Here is a 16,314-nt window from a genome sequence, read left to right on the forward strand (position 1 = left end):
TATTTATTTCTAGGAGAGAGAGAGAGACAGCGTGAGCATGGGTGGGTCAGAGAGAGAGGGAGTCACAGACTGAAACAGGCTCCAGGCTCTGAGCTGGCAGTCAGCACAGAGCCCGACGCGGGGCTCGAACCCACTAACCGCGAGATCATGACCTAAGCGAAAGTCGGACGCTTAACCGACTAAGCCACCCAGGCGCCCCTGGTACTTCACTCTTAAATTGAGCTTTATCGCAGGTATGTCTAGACATCCAAGCACTAAGTCTCTAGTTGGAAAAAAGAAAGTATAGGGGCGCCTGGGTCGGCTCAGGTCATGATCTCACGCTTTGTGAGTTCAAGCCCTGCGTCCGGCTCTGTGCTGACAGCTCGGAGCCTGGAGCCTGCTTCCCATTCTGTGTCTCCTTCTCTCTCTGCCCCTCCCCTGCTCCTGCTCTGTCTCTGTCTCTCTCTCAAAAGTAAACATTAAAAAAAACCACACACACGCATAAAAACAAAAAAATAAAGTATAGCTAGGGTTTGATACCGTCAGTGTTTTCAGGCATCCAGGGGGAGTCTGGGAACGTCCCCCTTGTGGATAAGAGGGACTAGTGTACCCGTTACTTTACACACAGTGCTTGATGGTCAATTTTAAAACAAGTTCACGGGGCGCCTGGGTGGCTGTCGGTTGAGCGTCTGACTTCGGCTCAGGTCATGATCTCACGGTTTGTGGGTTCGAGCCCCGTGTCAGGCTCTGTGCTGACAGCTAGCTCAGAGCCTGGAGCCTGTTTCGGATTGTGTCTCCCCCTCTTTCTGCCCCTCCCCTGATCCTGCTCACGCTGTCTCTCTCTGCTTCTCAATAATAAATAAATGTCAAAATAAATACCTAAATAAATAAAACGAGTTCACAGCTTGTGGAATACGGGATCATGATACATTTGGAGGGGAATGGGGAGTCCCAAGTCATTCCAGATTTGCATCTGGAAAACGTAAGTATTGGAAGCCTGTTGCCTTGGAGGTCCCTGGGAATGCATTTGGGGTTGGACCACGAGGTTAGTAGTGCAGACCAAGTTTAGATACGAACTTAAAAAAGTTTTCTTTTTTTTTTTTTTTAATGTTTTTATTTATTTCTGAGAGAGAGAGAGAGAGACAGCATGAGCAGGGGAGGGTCAGAGAGAGAGGGAGACACAGAATCCAAAACAGGCTCCAGGCTCCGAGCTGGCTGTCAGCACAGAGCCCGACGCGGGGCTTGAACCCACGAACTGTGAGATCATGACTTGAGCCGAAGTTGGACGCTTAACCGACTGAGCCACCCAGGCACCCCTCTATCTATTTATTTTTAGGTAATCTTTACACCCAATGTGGGGGTCGAACTCCCAACCCTGAGGCCAAGGGTCACACACTCTTCCTAACACCTTTAACATCCTCTCACATCTGTGCAGTTCGGGGACGCACGTGTGAAGATGGGAACGTGGCAGAGGTGATGGTGCAGGATTCCCAGGATTAGGGAGAAGAGGCTGAGCCGCCTCTGCCTGGGTCCCTAGGACATCCCCCCCCCCCCCCATCCAGCCTCCAGCCACCACGCAAGCAGTCAGGCTGCCTTAGGTGACCCGCGTGCGGGACAGCCCGAACTAGCAGACTGGGGACCACACCGAGCGGTGAGGCTGCAGACGCGTGTCCAGCCCCCAGATGCCCGGCCCAGAACCGCGCGGCCACGCCCTTCCCAGAACGCCGGTCCAGCAGAGATTCCGGAACGTGGCTGTTCCCCACTGAGTTTTGCTGTGATTTATTCTGAGCCACAGCTCCTAAGAGCGGCCCCGGCCTGTTTCTGGGGCTGGTGGCCGGTGGCCATCGGGGCACCAGCGCATCCTCACCAGACCTGCTCTGTGGCGCGATCGTGGCCAGACTAGAGTTGGGGCCGGTTGCCGGTGCTTCTGTTCCCTTCCACTTCCCTCTCCACGTTCTCCTCGCTCCTGGGATTCTGTGAGACATGAGGTCCCGAGTCTGCTCAGGAAATTCCCTCTCTGTCCCCGAGGCAGCTTCTGTTGCTTGGAACGCATCTGTGGTGGGTGCTTCCCTGTTCCCTTTGCACTGGGACACCTTTGCCACATCTTTACAGTCCCAGCTTGGATGTCTCCTCCTGGAAGCCCTCCCTGACTTCCAGGCTGGGTCAGTTACCTGCTCTGGGCTCCCATAGGGTCATGCTTTCCCCCCATCCCAGCCCTGCCCACTCTGGGGTGTCACTGTCTGTCCCCCACTGGACTGTGAGTGGCCGGGGATGGGGGTGGGGTAGTGATTACTGCTACATGCCCCTGAGCTGGGCGCAGGGTAGGGCTCAGGGTTTAAACCCAAGTGGAGGGAGGCTTGGGCCCCTCCAAGATTACTGAGGAGCTGGGGAGACTTCTTCAGTCTGAGTTGGACTGGGGGTCAGTGTTACTCTGGAGAAGAATCCAGGGAGGGACGGAAGAAAGAGTGGGTCCCGAACACTGTGCAAGGCTGGGTGTGTAACTCTTAGAGAAACGAGAGATCTTTTTAACTAGGGACTTAGCACTTGGATATCTGGGTTTGGGTCCAGGAACTTTTTTTTTCATTAATGGAGAAAGGGGGTTGCTGCCTGATTCTCTGAAACTTGGAACGCTGGACCCCTGGGTCTGAGGGAGGAAGGGGCTGGGGGCCCAGACTCCTGGGTCTGGCGGAGGAGGGGCTGGAAGTGAAGCCTCCTGGGTCTGAGGGAGGAGGCTAGGGGCCTTTACTCCTGAATCCAGAAGAGCTGGGTTCCCCACCATCACCCCTCCAGACCCCTGGATTCATCAGGTGGCCATCAGGCCTCAGGGACCACCTGTTCCCAATGTCAAGCCGCCCCCTGGTGGCTGCTGTGGTTTCTGCACACATCAGAGAACAGACCAGGCTTGGCAGTTTATTATTCACAAACCCCTTGCAGCCCCTGGGACTCCCTTCAGCAGCACATCTGGTGGCCTGCAAGGCTGAAAGAGACGTGGGTTACTAGTATCACAGCCGGGCTGGGGAGCAGGGCAGGGCCAGGCCAAGGGAGGGGGGCTGGCCAGCGCTGGGGTGGGGTAGACTCACCGGCCCCTGTGCCTGGGCAGCAATCACGGGCCCCATGGGGGCAGCCAGAGGGGTGACTTTTCTTTTAGGAGTTTCTGTAGTGAAGAGAGTTTGAAGAGGGGCTGTTGACTTCCCGGGACCAGTGTTTCCGTTCTGCCCCCATCCCGTCTTCCCCCCGACCTGGGAGCCCCGGACCCCACTGCCTCTCCACTTACCCTGTGGCTCCTTCCCTGGCCTGAGGGTTGGAGGAGATGTCCCATGGGACTAAGGCCGCAATCTTAATTCTTGGCAAGGGAAGAGGGCTCTGAAGTCTGGGAAGGGCCAGAGGTGCCTGGAGGGGAGGAGATTCAATGTCACAGCTGAGCGCCAGCTTTCATTTTACCCAGAAAGTGAGGCCCAGAGAAAGGCCCAGAGAGTCGTAACAGGTGAGTGGCTGGGGTGAGGAGGGGGGAGGGACAGTACAGGTCTCGTTCTTGTCCATGCTGTCTTTTCCCCTAGCACCTCTGGCTTGAGTAGGAAGTTTTGTCTGTCCATCTGTCCATCCATCCATCCTTCCACTCATCCGTCCATCCATCCATCCATCCATCCATCCATCCATCCATCCATCTGTCCATCCATTCATCCATCCGTCCATCCATCCATCCATCCATCCATCCATCCATCCATCCATCCATCCATCCTTTCACTCACCCATCAGTCCGTCCGTGCATCCATCCCTCCCTCCATCCATCTATACTTCCACTCACCTGTCTGTCTGTCCGTCTGTCCATCCATCCATCCATCCATCCCTCCCTCCATCCTCCCACTCATCTGTTTGTCTACCTGTCCATCCATCCTTCCACTCACCCATCTGTCCGTCCGTCTGTCCGTCCATCCATCCATCTATCCATCCATCCATACCTCCCTCCCTCCATCCTTCCACTCACCCAACTGTCTGTCCATCCATCCGTCCATCCATCCTTCCACTCACTTGTCTGTCTGTCCATCTGTCCGTCCGTCCATCCATCCATCCATCCTTCCACTCATCTGTCCACCTGTCCATCCATCCTTCCACTCACCCATCTGTCTGTCCGTCCGTCCGTCCATCCATCCCTCCCTCCATCCATCTATACTTCCACTCACCTGTCTGTCTGTCCGTCTGTCCATCCATCCATCCATCCATCCCTCCCTCCATCCTCCCACTCATCTGTTTGTCTACCTGTCCATCCATCCTTCCACTCACCCATCTGTCCGTCCGTCTGTCCGTCCATCCATCCATCTATCCATCCATCCATACCTCCCTCCCTCCATCCTTCCACTCACCCAACTGTCTGTCCATCCATCCGTCCATCCATCCTTCCACTCACTTGTCTGTCTGTCCATCTGTCCGTCCGTCCATCCATCCATCCATCCTTCCACTCATCTGTCCACCTGTCCATCCATCCTTCCACTCACCCATCTGTCTGTCCGTCCGTCCGTCCATCCATCCATCTATCCATCCATCCATACCTCCCTCCCTCCATCCTTCCGCTCACCCAACTGTCTGTCCATCTGTCCATCCATCCATCCATCCATCCATCCATCCACCCACCCCACAAGCATTCCCTGAGCATCTAGAGTGTGAGGCCAGGCACCATTCTAGGCTCTGAAGAGATAGCCATGAACCAGGCAGACAAAAATCTCTGTCCTCATGCAGCTGACGAACTACTGAGCAAGAGACTCACCATGAGTAATCAGTGTGCGAACACGGAAATGCCCAGAGAGTATGAAGTGCCCTTCAGGGAACTGGACTAGGCCTGGGGAGAGTGCCTGGGGGAACCTCTTGGAAGGAGGGGCAAGTGAACAGGGAGGCGGAGTGTGAGAAGGATGGAGGCAGACTTCCGAGGCGAGTGGTGGGCTTACAGCCTCTTAGGAGAACAGCAGTGCTTCACTGTTGCTGAAAAGGAGTTGGGGGAGGGGGATGCAGGAGGTCAGAGAGGTGGAGACTATGCTGGCTTTTTCCTGGAGCCCTGGGGAACGAGTGGGGGCTTCTGAGAGGTTAGGGAGGGGTCTGACTCAGGTTACATCACTCAGTCTTGCTGACTTCATCAGAACTTGCGGGGCCCATACCAGGCTACCATTCTCCACATGGGGACAGTGAGGGTGGGGGAGGTCCCCAGTGGCCAGCAAGGTGCCAGGGTCCCGCTGAATGACGGTCTTGCTGCCTTGGGGCGGGTTTCTCAGGTGGAGAACAGCAGCACACGCAAACCACAACCACATTGACACTGGCCATTAACACAGGCCCCCCCTTTGCCCAGGGCCCACGGCGGCCCCCACCCCCGTGTGGCAGGGACTGCCATGACGCCCGTTTCACAGACAAGGGAATAGAGGCCCCAGGAGTGGAGTCTGGAGTTTCGAGCCAGGGGCCTGGGATCCATTCCTGACTCTCGTTTTGAGCCGATGGCCCCCACGTCTCCAAGTCTCAGTAGTGATCACGACAGTACCGACCACACGGGGCCTTCGTGACCGTCAAATTAATATATGAAAAGCAGTGCCAGGTGCGCAGCAATTCAGAACGCACGTTAACCGTGCTCACTTTGCTGGGAAGCCGCACCCCCCCGGGGTCCATCCCTCTTGCAGCGTGTTTTGAAGAATGAAGGAGTAGGAGTCGACTGGAATTTGAATCAGGCAGGGTTTGGGGAGAAGAGGAAAGAGCACACCAGGCAGAGGGCACAGCCTGGGCAAAGGTGTGCCCCTGGGGCCGGAGCTGTCCCTCCCACCCCCCAGCCTGCCGTTCTGGCTGCGTCCCCCGCCCCCATTGTCCTCAGGGAGCCGGCTGAGTGCCTCCTAATGTTTCCATTTGCCTTTGGCTGCAGGTCTGGATCTGTTTTTAGCTGCCCTGGCTGGTGTCACCGCCACCCCCCCTTCCTGCTGGCTCACTTGTTTGCTGCGGTCAAAATAATGTTCCCGGACTTCCTGAGCTGTTTGTTTGAAGATGCCTCGGTATTGATTGAATCTTGTGTGGACTCAGCCTAACACAGACGGGGCCCTGCCCAGCAGCCCGGGATCTCAGAAAATCCTGGGGTGGGGAGTACGGGGTGGGGAGGACCAGGAAGGCTGAGGCTTGCTTAGAAGCAGGTAATGTTAGGGGTCTCTAAGCACCCCCCCTGCCCCCAACACCAGATTCCCTTGTATCAGGCTGTGAAATTCTGGCAGGTGCAGTCACCTCTCTGAGCTTTTTCCCTCTGGAAAATGAGGAAGGGAACATTTCTTCACCTTTTTTTTACTTCCCAGGACTGCTGGGGAGACTCTGTTTGATGGAGTCTATCTATTGAACACCTACTACATGTCAGGCACTGTTCTAGACTCTGGAGATCCAATGGAGAAGATGAAGTCCTAACCTTCAGGAGGGCTACGGCCGGCTGACGGTGACAGAAAATAGATTGTACACGCTGCCAGGCGGTGAAAGGAACTATGAAAATCAGCAGGGAGGGGGCTGCGAGGGATGGGGGTGCTCTTTTCAATAAAATGGGGTGGCTGGGGAAGGCCACCCTGGGGAGGAGATGAGAAAGCGAGCCTGGGGGACAGGAGATCCGGGCAGACGGGACAGCTCGTGCAAAGGCCCTGGGGTAAGACAGGCCTGGGATGGTGGAAGGAGAGCCAGAAAGCTGGCGAGCGGTCAAGTGAGAAAGTGAACAAGAGGGCACATCTGGTGGGTGCCAGATGGCCCAGCATCTTGTCCGAGGGTGCAAAGGGGGAATGCTGGGCCTGGTGCCCCTGAGGGACCCCGGGGCTGAATAGGACTTGGGCCGCCCACCTCAGACCAGTGCCGGACATACCACTTTCAGCCAGCCTTTAGCTGAGGATGCATTCAGCCGAGGGGGATCGGAGGAAGCCACCTAGGAGAGAGGGAGGGTGGGCAGGGGATTGTAAGCCGCCCCTTCTTCCCACCTACAGGTCCTTCTGCTAGAATCCCAGCTTTACAGCATCTTCCAGGCTTTGGAGACATGACAGGGAATACGGCAGCTCCAAAACTCAGGGGAGTTACAGTAAGCCAGTGCCCCAGACCCGTGGGGAAGCAAAGTGCAGGCCCCTGGGACCCAGAGTCCTGCCCCCAGCCCCTCCTCCCTCAGACCTGGGAGTCCTGCCCCCAGCCTCCTCCCTCAGACCCAGGAGTCCAGGCCCCCAGCCCCTCCTCCCTCAGACCCAGGAGTCCTGCCCCCAGCCTCCTCCCTCAGACCCAGGAGACCAGGCCCCCAGCCCCTCCTCCCTCAGACCCAGGGGTCCAGGGCCCCCAGCCTCCGCTCTCAGACCCAGGGGTCCAGGCCCCCAGCCCCTCCTCCCTCAGACTCAGGGGTCCAGGCCCAGCCCCTGCCTGGCCCAGCTCACCTGCCCCAGCTCCTCCCCATCTTCCTGGTTACTGGTGTCCCTCAGGAACTCAGCAGTGGCCGTGGCCTCCTCTGGCTTCCCTTGAATTGGATGGATACTCACGGCCACTTGGCCTTTGATCTCGCCGCGGCAGAAGGGGCACGTCTGGCTATCAGGGTGCTGGGGGGTGGGGTGTGTGGGAAGGGACACAGGGTCAGGGTCTCCCTGTCCCCCATCTTGTCCCTTAGGACCACAAGGCCCTTCCCCTGCAACAGAGTGAGCTGCTGAGGACAGATGGAGAGAAACAGACACAGGGAGAGGAGTCAGGAAGAGAGGGGCCGGAAGTGCAGGACGGGAAGGGGGGCAGGAGGGGCGCATAAGCAGGCAGCCCAGCAGGGCCAGGGTGGGGTCTCAGCCTTCCCTGCTGTCCTCTAGGAGTGCCTGAGACCCTGGCCGGGGCCCATGCTAATTGTGGTGAGTCCCTGTGGTTCTGAGGATCATAGGACGCACCTCCCCAACAACCACCAGTGAGCTCTGAAGATCAAGGCTGAACACTCACAGGCACACGAGGCTCGAACCCACGAACTGTGAGATCATGACCGAGCCGAAGTCAGAGGCTTAACCGACTGAGCCACCCAGGCGCCCCTCCCCACCACCCGGGTTTTCTAAAGGGGAACTTCATGTGGGGTGGCCGGTTTCCTTATTCGGTCATGGTGCTGGGAACTGCATCCTACAGCAGAAAGTGCGCGTGTTGGAAACGCATGGCTCAGCCTCCAAAGCTTGTCCAACACTCCCATTATGGTCACAGAGCTTCGTGTCAGGCACCTGCGACACACAGGGGCAACAGCCCTACTTCCCCAAGGGCTTGGACCCTCACTAGGGCTCTTGGGAGCTGACTGCTATCAGCCCCGTTCTTGAGAGGAAGTGGCTGAGGCTCAGGGAGGGGAAGCCACTGCCCCCAGCTCACCCAGCGGGGGAACAAGGAGCCCTTTCTGCTAATAACGTAGCCGGAGACAGAGACACAGATGCGGACAGGTGGCGCCTGGTCATCGCTCCCAAGTGACCCTGAGCAAATCTCTGCCTCTCCCGGGGCCTCAGTTTCTCCATCTGATCCGAGAGGCGTGATCCTTTAGCGACTTCTACCATGAAGGTGGAGGTTGGGGGGAGAATGGGCAGGAAGACGGGGCGGGCGGACTCACCTGCCAGGCGTCCAGGCAGCTGCTACAGAGCAGGTGTCCACATGGCTCGATTTTCACATCCTTGTCCCTCTCGGTACAGATCTTGCAGAGCTCGAACCTGGAGTCCATGGCCCAATATAGCTTCAGCTGCTCCTAGGAGGCCAGACAATGTGGGGGGGGGGGGGAGGGGGGGGGGGCGGCGTCAGCCATGGGGATCCAAGTCGGGCCACAGGAAGAGGGTCCTGAGGGGCGCCCGGGTGGCTCAGTCGGTTAAGCGTCTGACTTCAGCTCAGGTCATGATCCTACAGTTCGTGGGTTCGAGCCCCACATCGGGCTCTGTGCTGACAGCTCAGAGCCTGGAGCCTGCTTCAGGTTCTGTATCTCCCTCTCTCTCTGACCCTCCCCTGCTCACGCTATCTCTCTCTCAGAAATAAATAAAACATTAAAAAAAATTGAAAAAGAAAAATAAAAGGAAGAGAGTCCCGAACTTCTGTGTTTGCCCCGAACCCTTTCCTAAGTCTAAGGCCGTGTGGCCAGTGGCCTCCTCCCTGGACTTTCTTATGAGACTTGTTCCTCACGCGGGAAGGGAGAGTCTATGGGTGGGGCTGCCAGACTGACCAGCTAAAAATGCAGGATAACCTGTTACATTTGATTTTCAGGTAAAGGACGAATCAATTTTGAGGTCTAAGTATATCCCAAGTGCTGTGTGGGATATACTTATCCTAAAAGATTTCCCGTGTTGTTTCTCCCTCGCCTGTGGTTATCAGTGAATGCTCAAGGTCATTTGCCGTTCTGATAACCTCAGCAGTATCATTTCCTGGTTGAATTCCCACAAAACCCCCCAGGGGGGGAGGCAGGAGGCGCTGTATTTTCCAGAGAGGGAACAGAGCCCTCGGAGTCCAAGTGACTGACCCCAGGTCATGTGGCCGCCATGCAGGCACAGACACCCAAGGCCTCTGGGACTCTAAACCTGAGTGTCTCAGGGAGAGACACCCCAGGTTGAGGCACCCCAGGGGGGCGGTGTGGGGGGTACAGTACGCAGGGCCAGTGACAGGCCTAGGGCTCACCTGTGACACATGGATGCGCTGACGGGGTTCTAGCTGGCAGAGCTCAGTAAGGTCTGGGTTGTGGTTCTTCCCATCCGGGTAGAGGAAGCTGTGTGAAGGGAAGATGGAGGTACCGTGGGCCGTCCAGCGCTCCTCACCCCAGACACGGGCCCAGCGCCCTCCGGAGAAGCGTCTCTCCCAGATCCGTCCCTGGCCTGGGCATCTTTTCCCTTCCCTCTCCTCAAACTGGGACTCTCCGGGGCAGGCTGTGAGTCCTCAGCCCCCAGGGCCAGGCCCTGTCCCCTCAGACTCCCCAAGAAACGGCACGCTAGACCTCAGTGGAAACACAACTCAGATCAACGAGAGTCAGGAAACTGATTACATCCCAGACCTCCCGCAGCACCCCCCAACCCCCGTCCTCGAGTGTTTGGGCCCAAGGAGAAGGGCATCTTTGGGGCGCCTGGGGGGCTCAGCTGGTTAGGGACCCTACTCTCGGTTTTGGCTCAGGTCATGGTCTCACAGTTTGTGAGTTCGACTCCTGCGTCAGGCTCTGTGCCCACAGCACCGAGCCTGCTTGGGATTCTGTCTCCCTCTCTCTCTGCCCCTCCCCTGCTCACTCTCTCTCTCAAAAATAAACACTAAAGGGGCGTCTGGGTGGCTTAGTCGGTTAAGTGTCCGACTTTCGCTTAGGTCATGATCTCACGGTTCGTGGGTTCGAGCCCCGCGTCGGGCTCTGTGCTGACTGCCGGCTCAGAGCCTGGAGCTTGTTTCAGAGTCTGTGACTCCCTCTCTCTCTGACCCTCCCCTGCTCACGCTGTCTCTCTCTCTCTCTCCTAGAAATAAATAAAACATTAAAAAAAAAAAACCCACTAAAAAAAGTGTCTTAGGTCACAGACTGCTGGAGAGACCAATTTCTAGTCTTACTATTTTTTTTAATTTTTAAAACGTTTTATTTATTTCTGAGAGAGGAAGACAACGTGAGCAGGGAAGAGTCAGAGAGAGAGGGACACACAGAATCTGAAACAGGAGCCAGGCTCTGAGCTGTCAGCACAGAGCCCGACGTGGGGCTTGAACCCACAAACCATGAGATCATGACCTGAGCCGAAGTTGGACGCTTAACTGACTGAGCCACCCAGGTGCCCCTCAACTGTATGTTCAAAAACGTGTGTTTAGACACAGATATGTGAAAAGGTTACTGTTAGTCACCAATAAGTAGCAACTGATTGACAAAAATGTGACCAGATGGGGCACCCTGCTGGCTCAGTAGGTTCAGCATGTGACTCTTGATCTCTGGGTCATGAATTCAAGCCCCACATTGGGTGTGGAGCCTACTTAAAAAAAAAGGTGAGCAGAATCTTGCAGGAAACTGAGTCTGTATTTCTCCTACGAGCAATGGTTCAGTATTTAATAATCCAGTGTTTGCAGCAACTTTATAGAACCGAACTGCTATAACCAATGAGAACTGACTGCGTATCTATCTCATATCTTATCATATACACAGGACTAATACGATAGCTCTGGCTAAAGGTTCAGGAGAAGACCTGGAACCTCACCTGCCTTTTTTCTCCACCTCTCCTTCCCAACGTAGCTTCTTCTTTTTTTTAATTAAAAAAAAAATTTTTTTTAATTTTTATTTATTTCTAGGAGAGAGAAAGAGACAGTGTGAGCAGGGGAGGGTCAGAGAGAGAGGGAGACACAGACTGAAACAGGCTCCAGGCTCTGAGCTGGCTGTTAGCACAGAGCCCGACGCGGGGCTCGAACCCACGAACCGCGAGATCATGACCTAAGTGAAAGTCGGACGCTTAACCGACTAAAGCACCTAGGCGCCCCCCAAAAATGTTTTTAAATGTAGAAACTAATTTGACAATAAACTATTTGTAAAAAAAATAAAAATAAAATAAAATTAATATTCTCAAAAAATGTTTTTAATGTTTATTTTCTTTAATGTTAATGTTTTTTAAAAAAATTTATTTCTGAGAGAGAGGGACAGCATGAGCAGGGGGGGGTCAGAGAGGGAGAAGAATCAGAATCAGAAGCAGGCTCCAGGCTCTGAGCTGTCAGCACAGAACCTGATGCAGGGCTCGAACCCACAAACTGTCAGATCATGACCTGAGCCGAAGTCGGACGCTTAACTGACTGAGCCACCCAGGTGCCCCTAATGTTTACTATTTTTGAGAGAGAAACAGAGAGCAAGCAGGGAAGGGGCAGAGAGAGAGGGAGACACAGAATCGGAAGCGGGCTCCAGGCTCTGAGCTGTCAGCACATTGTCAGCACAGAGCCCTACGTGGGGGCTCGAACTCACGGACTGTGAGATCATGACCTGTGCTTAACCGTCTCAGCTACCCAGGAGCCCCTCCCCCCTACCCAAGGTGGCTTCTGATCCAGGGCTTGTGGGACAAAGTTACAGGTTGAAAACACCAGTCTAGCTGCTGGCCCAGTGTTCTTTCTGCTTTAACTGTCTAGATTCTAGAACAGGATGTGACTAACTAGAAGCAAAAGCTTTTCAGCAGAATTCCAAGGAATGGAGCCACTGGAGACCATTCCCATGCACTTGTCAGAACTCAGACACGGGAACTTTCTACCAACTAGGAAAGGCGCCCCTTCCTCGGGACCCTCGTCTGCCACCTACTGGAACACTGTGGTATTGCAAATGTATGATGTTTCCACACAATCCCCGCCCCCCTCCCAGGTGAACTGTGTGCCCTCAGAGCGACCTCGGGCAGTGTTCAACATGCACCACCTTTGCAAGTGCATTCCATGGACACCCTCCGCCTGCCAGGATGGTGACTCACAAGCCTCCCTTCTGTCCGTCCAGGAGTGTTTGGAACAGGGGTTTGTTGAGAGAAATCGTCTGAAGGATGCTGCCGTCCGAGTTCACGTATCCAATGGCCCATCGTCCCAGGTGGGTGCAGCTGGGCCGGAAGATGTAGCTGGAGGAAGCGGTTGGTAAGAGGCTGAGGGTGTGGCCGCCGCTGCCCCATCTGGGAATCCCCATCCCTTCCTTCTGATGGGGATCTGGGTGTCTAAGTCTTTGTCCTTTGGAACCCAGCTTCCCACCTTCTAGGCAATGAGGCATTACATTCCTGTCTGCCACCATAGTGGATATCGTTCTACCTGCTCCACTCTCCTTCCTCCTTCCCTGGGGTGTAGACAAGGCTGATTCTAGCTTGGCCAGTCAGTACATTTCAGGCCACCTGACCAGAGTGCTGGAAATCAGCCCTGGGATTTTACTAGAAGCTGCAGAAGCAAGGTAGCCCATTTCTACAGAGGTTGCTAAACTGGTAGGGAATACAGCCGGGGCTTCTAGAAACCATTGGCTACCATAAGGAGAGACCGTGCCTTAGAATGACGTGAACACGGAGGAAAGTAGTCACAGGAAAGAATAGGAACTGATTCTGGACAATTGCACTTCAGCCCCACATCCAACTGTGCCTGAAATCCCATGCCTCATCGTTTCCAATACAGGAGTGAATCCATCCCTTTTCCTTTTCTCATTTATTTATTTTTAATGTTCATTTATTTCTGAGGGAGCAGGGGAGGGGCATAGAGAGAGAGGGAGACACAGAATCCCAAGCAGGTTTCAGGCTCTGAGCTGTCAGCACGGAGCCCAACACGGGGTTCAAACCCCACCAGTTGTGAGATCGTGACCTGAGCCAAAGTCAGACACTTAGCCGACTGAGTCACCCAGGCGCCCCGATCCATCCCTTTTTCTTTCGCTTTAAGCCAGTTTGGAGTGTCACCAGGAGAGTGCTAACGTCCCTGCCCTCCTATGGTACCTGTAACACCTCTGCAAAGACTCATGAATGTGGCCTCCTATTCTCTTAACTTCTTAGTGTTCCAAGCAGTTCAGCCCCTCAACCCTTCGCCCTCTGGAAGGACCCAATAGCTAAAAACTCCAGGGCTGAAATAATTTAAGGACCCGGGTGTCTGGTTCCCCGTCTCCCACCCCAGCAGCTGCGGGGGGTCATATTAGGGATACTTACTAGATAGTAGAGCACGAGCTCGGACTTTCTCCCAAGGGTGTCTGGGCTCCCACTCTGTCCCAGCCCACTGTGCAGACCCTGGGGGCCCCAGCAGCCTCCTCCCCCCGAGGCCGGGCCCTTTTACCTGCCTGGCTTGTCCCTGCAGGCCTGCAGACGTGCCTGGACCTCCTCGTACGTGAGGAAGGCCATGTAGCCCGGGTGGTTGACTGCCAGGAGCTGCCAGTTCCTCAGGAGCGTTGGCCACGGCTGGAGCGGGGTGGTGCTGGGGTCACGGGGGGCGGGGCAGGCAGCCCACACCCAGTGCCTCCCAGGGCCTCGGAACCCAGCCACGGGGCTTCCGCCTCGGGGAGGGGCTCAGGAACCTCCTGTACAGAAGAGCCCAACCCCCTTCCCCAGGAACCAGGAATCTGGGAGCCCAGCCCCCTCTTCCCTCAGATCCATGTTCCCGACCGCTCCTTCCCCCGGGACGCAAGAGTCTGGGCTTCCAGCCTCGGCCCTCCCTGACCTCGAAGAGCCTGGTGAAGATGTCAAATTCAAAGATGGACACGTGGCCGCTGCAGGTGAGGTTGACGGTGGAGCGTAAGGCCAGGGCCGTGGAGCCTGATTCCATTGGGTGGCAGGTGCACAGGATGGACTCAAACTCAGCCCAGGTCAGCACACACCTGGGAAGGGGGGAGAGGAGGGGTAGCAGCTGAGGCTTTTGGGAACCTAGCATGGGAGGGCCTTGAGAGAGGAGGGGCTGGGGGCAGGACCCCTGGGTCTGAGGGAGGAGGGGCTGGGGGCCTGGACTCTTGGGTCCCTTGGTAGGGACAGGACGAGGCTCCAGGAACTTGGGGGTCCTGGGGACAGGTGCTCACTCACCGGGCTCCGCAGTACTCCCTCCAGAAGGTATGGGCCAGGTCGGTGGTGAGCCGGTACGTGTGTCCGCAATACTTTCCCCCGGGGAAGAGTCCGCTCAGCTCCGCATGCATGTAGCTGAAGACGAGGGCCAGCTTGGCCAGCTGTCGCCTGCAAGGATGGGCTCTGAGGGCCTGGGCGGGACCTTGGGGCTCGCACTGGCACCTGCATCCCCCGTGGGGGACCACCCACAGGGGCCAGGCCCCCAGGCTCTATACCGCATCAGTGCAGGGTAATGGCCTATCATGGTCCCCTCTGTGCACCTCGGTCTCCTCATCTGTGAAGGAAAGTGAGGGTCTGCCCACTGGCCAAGTCATCCTCCGGCCGACAGATCCCAGCCTCCACTCGCAGCCCACTGGGGCCAAAGGAGCAGCCTGGCCCTGTCCGGCCTCGAGCCAGGCCTGCAGGATTCCTGACACCTGTTATAGCCCAGCAGCGCTGACGGCATTGACCGTGGTCTTGGAGCAGGTCACGCTTGGAGCTTTATTTCTAGCAGCCCAGGGTCGGGGACCCCTGTGTCTTCTCCCAGCTGCCTCCCTGGGGTACTGGTCAGGACGTGGGGAGAAGCCAAGGGTCGATCTGACCCTAAGCTGTGTCATTTTGGGGAGGTTCCTTTTTCCGTCCCCCTCAAGTCTCAGTTTCTTCAACTGTGAAATGGACATAAGTGCAAGATAAGTACAGCCCTGTCTCAGAGGGGAAGCAAAGGTTCTTCCGTGTCTTTTGAGCTCAGAAAGTGCCCAGCGACACCTGGCATACAGCTGGCACTCAAGTGCATGTCAATTATTATTAGTTTGTATTCTTTTACATGCGTAGTTATTTTTGAGAAAGGGAGAGCGTGAGCAGCGGAGGGGCAGAGAGAGGGGGCACAGAGGACCCGAAGCGGGCTCTCTGCTGTCAGCACAGCGATCGGGGCTTGAATTAGAGAACCATGAGGTCACGACCTGAGCCGAAGTTCGTTGTGTAACCGACTGAGCCCCCCCTCCCCCCGCCGGGGCGCCCCCCAAGGCGCAAATGTCTTAATAGCCAATTGCGCAAGTCAGAATAGTCGTAATTGTGCTTTGGCATTTTCATTTGAAACACAGATAGTGTTATTATGAAGGCCATTCTTTTGATCACTTCCTTATAACAGTTTCGGTATTAGAGTGATTTAAAAACGTATGATAGGTAAATAGTGTAGCCTACAGCTCTCATTTCAGGATGAATTTAAGGAGACCTTACAATGTATTTACCGGACATGGTTGAGAGCTTCTGGTCTACTCCTTGTTTTGTTCTGGGCTCCAGACCCCAAACTTCAGCTACTCCTGTCACTCGGGAGCCCCTTCCACAGAGTTCAAAGGAGGGGGCTACAGACAAGCCCTAGGTCCTGAGCTAGGTGTTCTCAGGAACCAAGACGGGGATGGGGGGTGTGTGTGTCCCCTGAGGCAAGGGCGGTGATGGGGGTGTCAGTCCACCCCTCAGGATGCAGGAAGCTCCCTGAGGTCCCCACAGTCCCAGGATGTGTGTCGCAGTTTGAAGAGGGCTGCTGGGTGGCTAAGAAAGAGGGGAAATGGGGGGCTAAGGGCATAGGTGCCCAAAGAAAGAAAAACCTGAGTGGCTCAGTTTTCCAGGTTCCCCCAGGGAAAGGGGGTTCTTACCTGGACCCCTGGGTCTGAAGGAGGAGGGGCTGGGGGCCTGGACCCCTGGGTCTGAGGGAGGAGGGGCTGGGGGCCTGGCTTCCTGGGTCTGAGGGAGGAGGGTCTGGGACCTGGCCTCCTGGGTCTGAGGGAGGAGGGGCTGGGGGCCTGGCCTCCTGGGTCTGAGGGAGGAGGGGCTGGGGGTCTGGATCCCGGGTCTGAAGGGAGGAGGG

The 16,314-nt window shown here is 56.0% G+C and overlaps 1 protein-coding gene across 1 annotated transcript in view; it reads right to left on the minus strand.

Moving 5' to 3' along the window:
* Nucleotides 1-2,876: 2,876 nt before the first annotated feature.
* CBLC (Cbl proto-oncogene C) overlaps nt 2,877-16,314 on the minus strand; it is a 14,526-nt gene continuing 1,088 nt past the window's right edge. The window contains exons 2-12 of the mRNA XM_039249331.1: nt 14,433-14,579; nt 14,077-14,233; nt 13,696-13,817; nt 12,381-12,518; nt 9,610-9,697; nt 8,564-8,695; nt 7,386-7,544; nt 6,836-6,895; nt 3,254-3,369; nt 3,060-3,133; nt 2,877-2,956 (exon numbers count right to left, since the gene is read on the minus strand). Of these exons, the coding sequence (XP_039105262.1) occupies nt 3,124-3,133; nt 3,254-3,369; nt 6,836-6,895; nt 7,386-7,544; nt 8,564-8,695; nt 9,610-9,697; nt 12,381-12,518; nt 13,696-13,817; nt 14,077-14,233; nt 14,433-14,579 (1,129 nt within the window). The 3' untranslated portion in view covers nt 2,877-2,956; nt 3,060-3,123. The remainder of the gene's footprint in view (nt 2,957-3,059; nt 3,134-3,253; nt 3,370-6,835; nt 6,896-7,385; nt 7,545-8,563; nt 8,696-9,609; nt 9,698-12,380; nt 12,519-13,695; nt 13,818-14,076; nt 14,234-14,432; nt 14,580-16,314) is intronic.

This window comes from Hyaena hyaena, unplaced genomic scaffold (assembly GCF_003009895.1).
Source record: "Hyaena hyaena isolate Hyena2069 unplaced genomic scaffold, ASM300989v1 scaffold_9, whole genome shotgun sequence".
Classification (NCBI taxonomy): domain Eukaryota; kingdom Metazoa; phylum Chordata; class Mammalia; order Carnivora; family Hyaenidae; genus Hyaena; species Hyaena hyaena.